The sequence below is a fragment of the Drosophila guanche genome, unplaced genomic scaffold (genome assembly GCF_900245975.1).
Source record: "Drosophila guanche unplaced genomic scaffold, DGUA_6, whole genome shotgun sequence".
Classification (NCBI taxonomy): domain Eukaryota; kingdom Metazoa; phylum Arthropoda; class Insecta; order Diptera; family Drosophilidae; genus Drosophila; species Drosophila guanche.
This window is the reverse complement of record NW_022995750.1, coordinates 573,580-585,600: the sequence shown is the minus strand read 5'-3', so window position 1 is coordinate 585,600 and position 12,021 is coordinate 573,580. Positions and strand designations below refer to the sequence as shown.

Genomic DNA, 12,021 nt, shown 5'->3' with positions numbered 1-12,021 from the left:
GAGCCCACGCTTTTTTATGCGATTTTGTAGAATGATTTCTGATTTTGCTGATCAAATCTCAGATCCAATCTCTCGCTGATTAATTCATTAGCCGCTGTCGACCAGTTTGTCATGTTACATGGCATTGCTGGCACTCCAACGAGTCTCCGGCTCTGCTCGTGAGATAATTGGCATTTATTAATCGTGTAAAAAATATTGCACTCCACAGAGAAAGATTTATAATAGTGGCAACTAATTTACGTCTCGCTGAAGGACTGTTTAAATGCGATTTAAATTTGCATATGTCAAAGCATATCATTTGTTCTTTCTCCCACAACTAATATCTGCTTTAATGGACAACTGATTACCCATTGAGTACTCTGTCAGTGGTAGAATAATACTCCAATACCCTTGCCCCTACTAACAACGAATTATCTCATCTGTAACCTTGTGTTATGAAGCAGAAAATCACTGTAAAATTCCCTGTGCCATTCTCGGTAGCGACTGAAGGGCTGCCTGTAGCTTCACTCTGGTAGGTGGAGCGGTGCGGATGGGATGGTGAGGCAGGGAGCCGCTTCGTCTAAAGGAGGGGCGGTGATAGTACACAATTTATGGCGCTTAAATTGCAGTCATGCGCATGAGGCGTCTATGGCTAACAAGCTCATATCCTCCCTATTCCAGATCCCTTGACTGGCACTCCTCCTTCCCTGTTTAACCCCATCGATTGGTATTGAGAATGAATCGTGCGACTGCGGCTTAGAGCGGATGTTTGGTGTCAAAACACAAGCGACTTCGATGCATTTTCTATGGAATTCTATACTGGACCTGTGAGGGATCCTGGGTCCCCTGTAATTTATGTGCAACGTAAAACAAGAGAGCGATTGGGGGATCGATTGGGGATCGTGCGGGGCCATGAAAACACCACAACTTGTGTTCGGTTCTGTTGTGTTGTGTTTTGTATGTTGGGTGCCTTTATCAATTTGTGTTCGAAAGTTTTTGCCTTCTAAGCACGAAGCAGCGGGCAGCGGGCAGCAGGCAGCAGGCAGCGCAGGAGATCATAAAAGTTGCAGCCTCTGCTACAGGCCACTCGAAAAGTCGGGAAAATTTACATAATTACTGCCTGGCGGGTGCTTTGTGGAGATTGCCGCCGCAACCGCCCGAACGTGTCAAAATGAAAAGTGTTGCATGATTAGCGAGTAAATTATGCCGCCGAGGCATAAATCTAGTCGGTGAAGATAATCAAATAAAATGTGGCGATTAATAAAAAGATGAAGATGCAACCCATGGAGAGCAGGCGGAGTCAACAGGGTCCGTGGACTAGTTGGAGTCGACTCCGTTTGGCCGCAGATCTGCTCTCCATCGACTGGCGCCTGGAGCGTGCGAATTTCTCGTTTTGCCGCCCCATTGTGGGAGGTGTGAAGAATGGTTTGACGGTGGGCAGGGGAAGGAGCGAAGAGAGAACTCTGGCAACATGTTGCCCCTTGGCTGGCGGTCGGACATGACACATTGTTGTTCGCATGAAGCATAACTTGGTCAACAAGGCAGCGAAGCGATCTCCAGAGAGATGATGCCACAAGTTGATGATGCAGATGATGAAGCCTGCGGCTGGATGCAGCAGATGAGAGCAGAACCGGCTGCTGAAACGAACACTGAAAGAAATTTTAGGGAAATATTTTAGATGGGTTTCGATTATGGGAATTATATTTCCTGCTGGTTAGTTATTGGCCCACTTTTCTTTGCAGTGTCAAACATATTTCCGAGATCGCCGCAATAGATACGATTCCTTAACACCATCCTGGTCTTGGGGCCTCAAAGTTGCTGTCGCTGATGTTGCTAAGAGCATAGTGTTGTTAGCCAAGGCTCGGCCGGGCAACGTCTTTGACTAATTTTCCACTTGTTTCCTTTTTCTTTTTAGCGGTGGTTTCGTATTACCGTTCTTACAGCAGCAGCCGAAGAGCGAGACCCGGTCAAGGTCTCATCTGCCCCAAAGTGTCTCTTTAGCCAATTCCCATTGAGGCCGAGCATTTCATTGAGCAACCAGTCTGTGGCATGGCATTCCACAGACAGAGTGGACTCTACACTGGCATTGCCATTGCATTTCCTGTCGCATGCGCCATATAAATTAGTTTTCCATGTTCACTTGTCACTTGTATCGGAGCAGACCAGACCAGAACCCGACCAGCTCTTGTGAACCCGTTTGTTGGCCTCCGGTCATTGCGGGTGTCCATTCCACTTAGAATCGAAATCCCTTATCACTAGACGACTCTTAGGAGTCGTCGCCATAGTCGTGGTCGTTGCCGCCGCTTGCAGAATTTGCAATCAATTTTGGCCAAGAAGCCAACTAATTGCTTTTACATTTTATTTATTTATAGGGGCTCCACCACACGCACCAACGACACCACGAGACCCCGAGCCCCACTGATAGCTGCTTTTGGCCTTAATTTAGCCTCACCTCCCCCTGCTATAATGATTACGCTAATCAGAGCAACTAGTTAGCTAAATGTCCAACTAATTCCAATTGGTAAAAAGTGCGCTACCCTCAAACACTTTTACTTGCTTATCGCCAGGGTCTTAAATTAGGTTCTCCTTCAAAGAATTTCCCTGAAAAATTATGGAAATTATCGGAGTGACAAATTGTTTTTTGGTTTGGTGGAAAGTCTCGCCTTATCAGGGCCCAACATTGCCTTCCCCCGACTTTCCATTCCAATCGCTTTTGCTGGCGCTGTCGCACGTTTCCGTAGCGGCTATCACGCACAAGGTCACCGGTTCGAAACCGGCCGGGAAGAAGCCTGAATCATTTTTTTTTTTCAATGTCAATCCTTCATTTGCTTACATTAACATTCGTTTTTAATATCATTTTAATGAGCCTCATTTTATGATCATTTCAGGAGTGTGCTCTGCTGGTATTTATAAACATTTCGATATTTAACTGTTTTACGACTTGCATGTCAGAATCACAGAGCATGACTCCCTGCGGGACTCCCTGTTATTTTTATGGCATTTATTTTTGTGGGCCCACCCAAAGAAGTGAAGGCTGAGTGGAAATAGAAAGTACTTCTATATATTGAAAAAAGTGCTCGTAAATTGTACTCGAAGTGAAGCAAAAGAAAAGCTTCTTGTGAAAAGCTTTTGCTTCGCACGAAAAAATGCACAAATAGTTGCAAAAGCTCAGAGCGCTCGCTTAGCAAGTGACAGGTAAGGGGATCGATGCCCCGCATCACCAGGATTTATTTTTTTGTCCCTTTTTCTGTCATGGAATTTCTTTTTTCTTTCATTTTCTGCTCATAAGTAATGAATTTTAGCTAGGCTATGTATGCGCCTGTATATGTACATATATCATATTATACCCAAAGTCCGCCGTCTGCCTTTTTGATTGACATGCTCTCCCATCGTCCTCGACATTTGGTGTCCAATTATTTAGTAAATAGAATATCATGCCGGTTACAACTCCATTTCACACGCTTTTCCCAAGTGACTTCCCGATGCCCAGCCAGTTATGCAATCGAGTTTTGGCTCTGGTTCTCTGTAGCTACATGTAGCTCTTTAGCTCTTGTCTCTCCATTTCCATTTCCCGGCTGTGCAGACATTGCAGCTAATCCAATTACGTATCATTCATCATGTTCACGCAATGCAGGCCATGAACTAGAAATGCAACTGAAACCCATCCCCGGGACGGGACGGGACGGAACGGACACCCAGGCCCAGGAAGCGGGTGGATCAGATGAGAAGCCAGAGATTCTGCAGCAAGAACGGGAACGGGAAAGTTTTGACATTTCCGTCATGTTTCGGATGATTGAAATCTGTTTAATTAAATTGAAGTTTGGAATGCGTTAATTTTCTGAAAGTTATTTGATATGAATGCCTGATTCCTTAGATAATCCCCTGATCTGTGATATTTTTCTCTATATGCATCTGGTCATTTCGAATATTCATTAATAATAAAACAATCTAATCTTTGGCCGCCACTTGACTTTTGTTATGGCAATGGCATTGGCATTGAATGGCAATTGCCTGCAACTGAATAGATTGGGTGTGCGGCTGCAGCTGTTGGGATACCCACACGATCGGATGTGATTGTGGATCGGCATGAATCAGAGGTATAATGCGGTGTGTATTCTCCATACGTCACGTAGACCTGTGGGCTGCAAGTTCCCCAAAACCCGAATGACATTTTGTGCGAAATCAAAACCAAGGCGGAACGTGTGAGACGCATCGTACGCGTCACAACTTTTATATCAGGTACTCAATCAGCATACATACACATGCTGATTGAGTACCGGGTATAAAATTGTTCATATGTTTGTAAATAGATATGTCTATATGTAACATCTTGTTTTTTCGAATTTTATATTTACATTTTTTCTACATCACTTTTCACGAAATTTTGAAGTACATTTGTGACAGTGTGATATCACATGACTCTTCACACAAATTTAGGTGACTTATAGTATCTTCTATATAGACTCTTATAGTCTCTTATATCCGGACGCTGATTATTTATTTATTATCAAGGCGTACGGACAGATGGACAAACAGTCATAGGCTCTGCTATTGATGCTGATCAAGAAATTGTATACTTTATGCGATCGGAAACGTTTTCTTCTGTGCGTAACGCACATTGCTCCGACTACAAATACAATATACCCAATAGGGTATAGTACCGGGTATAACAAAATCAAATAAACAGCAAAGCGAGTTGACTGTGCTGCATACGTAGGCGAAAAAGTGAGGATGTTATGAGGTAGTCGTATTGGGAATACCCTAATATAATGCAGAAGAGCTATTACTAGTTGCATATCACCCCCTCTCAACACCCTCTTCTACTCTTGTTTAATGTTTTAATCCATTTAATGTCGCTTGGGATTTACTGAACTCTTTTTCGATTGCATGGCAGATTATAGCAGCGAATTACCCGACTAATGACGAAAGATAGACACTAACGAAAGACCTACCTTCGATGTATGCATGTGTGTGTGTGTGTGTGTGTGTGTGTGTGTGTGTGTGTGGTGTGAGTGTAGGAGCAAACCGGTGCTACTCTCTCATGAATCTAGTGAACTCTTCTAATCAACCGAAGCAATTGTTGGCAATTAAACAGGTAGACGAAGAGGAGAGCGAGCACGAAATGGTTTGACAATGATGAGAGCGAGCTGGGTGACGTGTCGGAGAGCGCGCTACAACCGACGTCATCGGCCATCTCTTTTATGCTTACGCCAGCTTTATGATCGTTTCGTTTTTATGTTGCCAAGAGAGCTTTTCGTTTGGGTTTCGTTTTCACTTTTATTCTTTTTCGGCTGCTGTGTGTGAAGTGTTAGGCAGGGGGAAGGGGAGTGGCGTGTTTGGGTGGCTTATGGGGAGGGAGCCTCGTGTTTCGTCTATTCATGCGAAAAATCAACCAGAACCAGGCAGCGTATGAATGAATATGAAATGTGGGAAGAAATGAGGCGAACGGCAGCCAGCAATTTCGCCATTTCAAGGCCTACGTGACTTGTCTCACACACATGGAAATTGGCTGCGGCTGCGACTGCGGTTCTGGCAGACAGACAGACGGACGGTCTCGTCTCTGGGTGCAGAGTCCCCGTTATTTGAGCGTAAACTAGCTCAATTCGCATTTATTATTTAATCGTCTCTCTGGGATCTGTCTCACCCTCTAGCTCTCTTTCTGGCCACATGATCTGTGCGATTTTGGCACGTGCTGGCCGTGCTGGGTATTACGACAGAGAAAAAGGTCTTTGACTGTTGTCAACTGATTCCAACAAGACCGAGAGGGAGTACGAGACGAAGGCAGTGAGCCGACGAGCTAGCTGTTATCTCGTTTCCACCTGTTTGACAGCATAATGATGACAATCGGAACAAAACGGTAATTTAGGGAAATTTCCAGTGGCTCCATAAAATCAAAGATAAGGTATTTTTTCGAATATTTTGAGTTTATTTACATCAGAGCTTTTTTCAGTTTTCTCTTCACTTACGATAGTTGCACCTCTCTCTTTTCAGTCTTAAATTATAAATACGAGAAATATTAAACTCTATTTTTGTGTAGTTGTATCTGGTAGCTCGTATGCTTAAAGATCAGGAACTTTATCTTTTCTTTTGTGTGGTTGATCCGTCATCTCGCTCTCCCTTCATAGGATGAATCTTTGCAGTACCATCAGCGGCAGGAACAGCAGACAGAGGCTGTAAAGTTTATTTAGAATATTTTAGTGGAAATTGTGGGGGGATCAAGGACTTAAGATATGTCATAAACCATGCCAAAATAAATAAATAAATGAGTGAACTGTGATAAATTTCGTAAAAATTTATTTCAACGTGCAAAATGCCATGCAGAAAAAAAGAAAATACAATGCTACTACTCTTACCACTCTTCAATCTATAATAAAAAAAATTCTCTTGATTTTTTTTTTTATTAATGTATTTTTAATTTTATTTTATTTTGTTTAGTTATTTGTTTGCATTGCTTTGCTTTCTCATGCTCTTTTCTCGTTCTACTCACTTAGATGGAAACGTTTTTTAAGTATAACAAAGATCTGTTAGTGCTAAGGAAACTTAATCTAGTAGTCTATAAATAAATAGTATTTGCAAAAAATAAATAACTCAATTATACAGAGAACTACGGACTATAATTTCGCGCTTATCTCTGGCCGATCGATCGATTCGAAAATAAATATAAATTACATACATATTAGTTCGTTCTGCTCAAAATGTTTATAAATAAAAATACATTTCACGTGATTTGTGAGTTTTTCTGTTTAATCGTTTTTCTCTTACTAAAACTTAAGGTATAAAACCGTGTGTGTTTCTATGTACAAGAAGGTTCTCCTCAATATATTCGAAATGTTCTGCGCTTCGATAACATCGACTACCAACGATTAAAATGGTTTTAGGGCGCACTCTTTGCAATTTATCGTTGTGGCCAATGTGGTCGTATTTTTGAGTATTTTTTCGTCGATCTTCGAGAGACTCAAGTTGTTCAATAGACTTTTTTTATTAGAACTAGTGTTATGGCCTGCGATTATATGTACATATGCAATACATATCTGTTCTGTGTTGTTGTCGGATTGGCGTTACATTTTAATCATACATTTCGATGGTAATTCTAATCCAATGTTTTGGGGCGTTCTTATAAAATACTCGAGACTCCGTCGTAATACATTTTGATATTCATCATGTGTGTGTGTCTGGGGATCATCGCTGGGGGGACAATGGTCCGCTGCATCAAAAATACTTTAGTGAACCACAGATCTTGGGTGGATATATGATATATCATACACATATGATGGATGGTAAAAGGGTAGGTGTTCGGTGTGATGATTATGATGACGATGATAGTGTTGTGATTGGAAACTTGCAAATTAGAATATTGTTCGCATACTCTTGGTGACAACTTTGTACACTGAATTGTTCTTAAATTTTTGTCTCACTTTTATATTGTAAATTCCTTCCACACTTTGTACTTTTTTTTAATATTAATATTCTCTTCCTTTTGCCAAACCAAAAATTAAAAATTTTAAATTTTCCAACATAAACGAATACCAAAAATATGATTTTAATGAAAACAAAAACCAAAAAAATAAAATTTAGTTTTAAATAAAAAATTTAAAAATGTTTTGTTGCAAATAGTACAAAATGTGAGAGATAATAATTAAAATTAATGCCAATCAGAAAAGGTTTGTAATAAAATTTAGAAAATTTTTAGTTTTAAATTTTAAGAAAAGTTTGTTTTTAGTTCCAATTTGTAGGTGGATTATAAATGTGAGAGGGGTAGAAGTCAAAAATTTTGAATGTGGAAGGGGAAACTCACAAATCGTAGTACAGCGAATCATCGCTGGCTGCTGCGGCGCTGCCACTGCGCGCATGTGCCTCGGATGTGGCATCCTCGTAGCTGGCATCCTCCAGGGATCCCTCGTCCTCGTCGAGCTCCTCCTCGATGCTGCTCATGCGGACATTTCGTTCCACGCGATCGCTGGTTTCGCTCAGCGCCATCGACGGCAGCGGCGAGCTGCTCTCCCAGTGGATGTCCGAGGGCGTAACCAGGCTGGTGGCCATAGTCGTGGTGGTGCTGGGACGTTGCTTGCGCTGCTTGCCAATATTCAATGCTGCGCCTCTGGCCTGCTGCTTCTTGCCACTCATCGCACGCTGCTTGCCGCCCTTTGGCGGCTTCTTTTTGCCGCCCGCTGCCTGGCCATTTGACGCTCGTGGCCGCTGATGGACGGCCTTGGGCTGGGGCAGGGACAAGGATGCTTCAGCTGCACTCTTTTTTGCACCATTCTTCTTGCCACAGTTGGGTGGCGGACCACCCTCTGCCGCCGCCTTTTCCCGCAGCTCCTTGCAACGCTGGGCCTTGGGGCCGCGCTTTCTCAGAGCTCCAGCGCCAGCGCCAGCACCGCCCGCGGGTCGCTTTTGGCAATTGTGAAGCTCCTCGCTTTCGTGGAGTTTGCATTTGCGCAGTTTCTTCTTTTTGCTCTGCTTCGGATGCAGATGCGCAGGAGGAGGATGTAAGGGACTACTGCTATTGCTATTGCTATTGCTACTACTATTGCTAGTACTATTACTAGTGCTAGTACTAATGGTACTGCTAATATGGCCGCTCTCGCTTTGACTACTGTTACTAATACTAATCAGGCTGCCGGCACTAGCCGCAGGCGCAGGAACTGTAAGGCTACTTCCATTATTACCAGCAGTAGTAGCAGCACTCGCACTGCTTCCACTACTACTCGTGCTACTTCCATTACTGCTACTGCCACTACCACTACTACTACTACTACTACTACTACTACACTCTGGTGGCTTCTTAAAGTTTGCCGCATCAATCAGTTCAATCAGCGGCTTGCCAGTATCACAGAGTTGCCGTACGCCATGCTTGATGCGATTTGCCCCAAAATTCTTGGCTATCAACTGCTCCACACGTTCCTGCGGCACCGTCTCCGTGATGGCATTCGTGTAGGTGGTCAGCTTCCCCAAAGAACGGCTGGCCGGAATCTGTGTTCGACGCGGCTCGCCGTGCCGATTCAGGGCCAAATAGTAAACCCTGCGGGGATTCGAGTTGTAGGTGGAGGAGTACGTGTTGTAGTTCTGCAGGCCCATGTTCTCGTTGAAGACACAGTCGTCGGTAAAGTCTTTCTGCAACAAATCGGAGAGCTATCATTAAATGATTTGGCTACAATAATTATGGAGTACAAGTAAGGAAAGAACCGAGGCCAGGCAAAACTTAAAAACTAAACAATAGTCTTGGAAAAGTAATTGAAAGATATATCAAAATATATTGATCGAAAAATGACGGAAGGATATCGAAAACGATCGAAAACTAGTCAAAACGTATTTGAAAACTATCAAAACGTGTCTATGGATATCGAAAAGTGATCGAAATTGATCGAAAGGACCAAAAAGTGCACAAAAAATATCGGAAAGTTATCTTTTATGGTTCTTGGGCTTCTGCAGAAGCCATGTGCACCAAATGGAACCAATTTTAAACCCTTTGGGGTTTGCTGACTCCAAAAAAAAGGTCACTTCAAAGCAATGCATTCACGGGAATCATTACTCAAACGAAACCCATTATTTGAATCACCACAAAAGTTGTCCCTGGCGGCGGTGTCTATTCTCTTCTTTTGTCTATCGGAATGTGAAATCACTGAGATAAATGCGCTCATTATCACAGGATGTGCTCCCTATCGGTGTTGGCCATCCAGATAGCCATCGATAGCCTGGCCTCTGACCATAAACATTTCTACTTTATGAATGCAACATGACAGCCAGCGCCGGCACACAAAGGATAACAACAACAGCAACAACAACAAAACAGCAGTCGAAATAAGTCGAATAGAATATTCCAAATCCAACATAGAAGGAGTGAAATTTTCACATTCCGTTTTAGGTAGAAATGTAAATTTCACGACCAAAAGGGAAAGGACGGCCTTTGGAGATGTGCCGACGACTGGCAGACGGGCAGACGGGCAGAAGATCAAATTCAATTAACAACATTGAATTAATTCGCTTGTCAGGCAATTAAAATTGTTTCGTAAATAAAATGGCAAACAAAGGGGAGGGAAAGGTACCAGCAAAATGTCGCTGCTTAAATTTAGAAATTAATCAGCCAAGAGTCAAGAGCGAGACGCGATCCAATCTGATATGAAATGAGGCATCAAATGAGGCAAGCAGGAGAGCAGACCCCAAAGATTGAGAGACAAAATGTTGACGCCATCAACAAACGTTTTTGAGTTGTGTTTTCCTTTTTGAGTTTGAGTTTGGGGTTGGAGGTTGAGGTCGTGCCGCGACGAGGCACATTTTTGTGACATATGTGACAACATTATCGGGGCTGGCTGCCCCAAGACTCACTTCTCTTTCACTAGTTCTTTGTGTGGCACAGCACAGTCTTTTATGTTATTTCCTAGCATTTCGATTTATTTTTAGTTTTTAATGTCTTGCAAGTGACAATTTTTGCAGACACCAAAGGGAAAAGGAAATGAAGTTGTACTTTGATAAAGAAAAAAGAACACACACAAAAAGAGGAGAAAAGTCGAAAAGATATCCGGAGAGCCATTAGCTCTAAGACACCTCTCTATTGGCGCCAGGGCCAAGGGTCAACCGTTTTTTTTTTTCTCTCTCTCTTTAGATTAAAAATACACAGAAAAAACACCTACAAGCGGAACCTCTTAGAGCATCATCAGCGCCGCGTGACTCGTTCCAAAAAGGTCGTGAGATATCGCCTCTAAACAGGACAATAAGCATGATAATGATGCAACATATTCATTGGTCACCGGTGGGCACCCCATTAATTGGACTCCACAGAAAACAGAAAACAGAAAAAACCCTAACAGCGTGTGGTCTGCCCGGAGAACAAATTATGCAAATTAATAAGCCAAAAACTGTATTTATATGAACAACATTTTAATTGGTGACTCAGTCGGGGCTCGGATGGATGAGGGGTCTGAGAATTTATGAATTGGCAAACCATTCGGGTGGGGTGGGGACTTCAATTAGCTGGCAAATCACCTGCCAACAGTCACGAGATTGTGGCCTGAAATATTTTAAATATTATAACAAAATGTTGTCACGCGCTCGTCGCAAATCCATTTGCTAGAGTAATTTCTGTATAAATAGAAATACAGGAAAGGAAAGGAAAGAAAAGAAAAGGCAAGAAAGAGACTTAGTCTCGAGAGTAAATCACAACCAAAAGTTGTAATAAAAAAGTGTAAATTATTTGTCTGTCTGTCTGTCTGAATGTGCTTCGCTGGCGCAGGCCGGACGCAGGGGTCGCCAAAATAAACAATAAGAGCCGCCGCCGCCGCCGCCGCCGCCCACTTGACCAACTTTCGAAGATATGCTGGCGGGGCGGGCGCCTTCAAAGGGCTGCACAGCCGACGCTGGTGAAGCGCATCAATCAACACCCCAGCAGAACACCACAAAGTATCTTACAGATACAACACGAATGCGCCTACTCTGCGTTTCGGCTGACAGAATTGGCACAGTCGCTGCTATTTCGAATGCGAAAAAGGTCAAAGTGCCATGCGACATCGACAGCGGAAAGCAATGAAAGAAATTCAAACCGAAAAACCAGAAAAACCAAAAACTAAAAACACTAAAAACTAATGTCGACCGAAATGCAATCATTGTTGCCTGGCGCCAGACCAAAAAAGAGGCATCGATGTTCAGCCGAGAGCGTCACAGCGGGATAAAGTGTCACATTAATTGTGGCCAGGCAGAAAGGACCCTCCAAAAGGACGACCGATATCACTTGGCACTTGGAAGGGAAGGTTCTCCTTGCCACTCTGCTCTCCGCTCTGGTGCTCCTGATCGTGTTGCTTTGTTTTTGTTCACATTTAATTTTTTATTTATTGACTGGCAAGAGGGCGAGATCTTGTTTTCTTTTGTGCGTTTTTGTCTCGGGGTTGGCCTCAATCTTTTAACAGTTGCTTTGTTGTGTAATTTTTTGGATGGGGGGGGGGGGGGGGGGGGGGGGAAACACAGACGGAGTCGTAAACAGAAAGAGAAGAGTTATAGGAGGTAGAGTAAACTCAAGTGCCAGCAGAACAGCTACTCACTACATGCAAG

At 43.1% G+C, this 12,021-nt stretch overlaps 1 protein-coding gene across 7 annotated transcripts in view; it reads right to left on the bottom strand.

The window, feature by feature from the left end:
- Window positions 1–5,941: 5,941 nt before the first annotated feature.
- Window positions 5,942–12,021, bottom strand: part of LOC117586339 (uncharacterized protein DDB_G0271670) — a 53,390-nt gene continuing 47,310 nt past the window's right edge. For 3 of the 7 annotated variants that reach the window (XM_034276334.1, XM_034276337.1, XM_034276336.1), the window contains 2 exons: window positions 7,775–9,111; window positions 5,944–6,150 (listed from right to left, as the gene is read on the bottom strand). In XM_034276334.1, the coding sequence (XP_034132225.1) occupies window positions 6,099–6,150; window positions 7,775–9,111 (1,389 nt within the window). In that variant the 3' untranslated portion in view covers window positions 5,944–6,098. Of the gene's footprint in view, window positions 6,151–6,399; window positions 7,184–7,774; window positions 9,112–12,021 lie in introns of those variants that run through there. The other 4 variants (XM_034276340.1, XM_034276338.1, XM_034276339.1 and 1 more) reach the window with 4 other exon arrangements.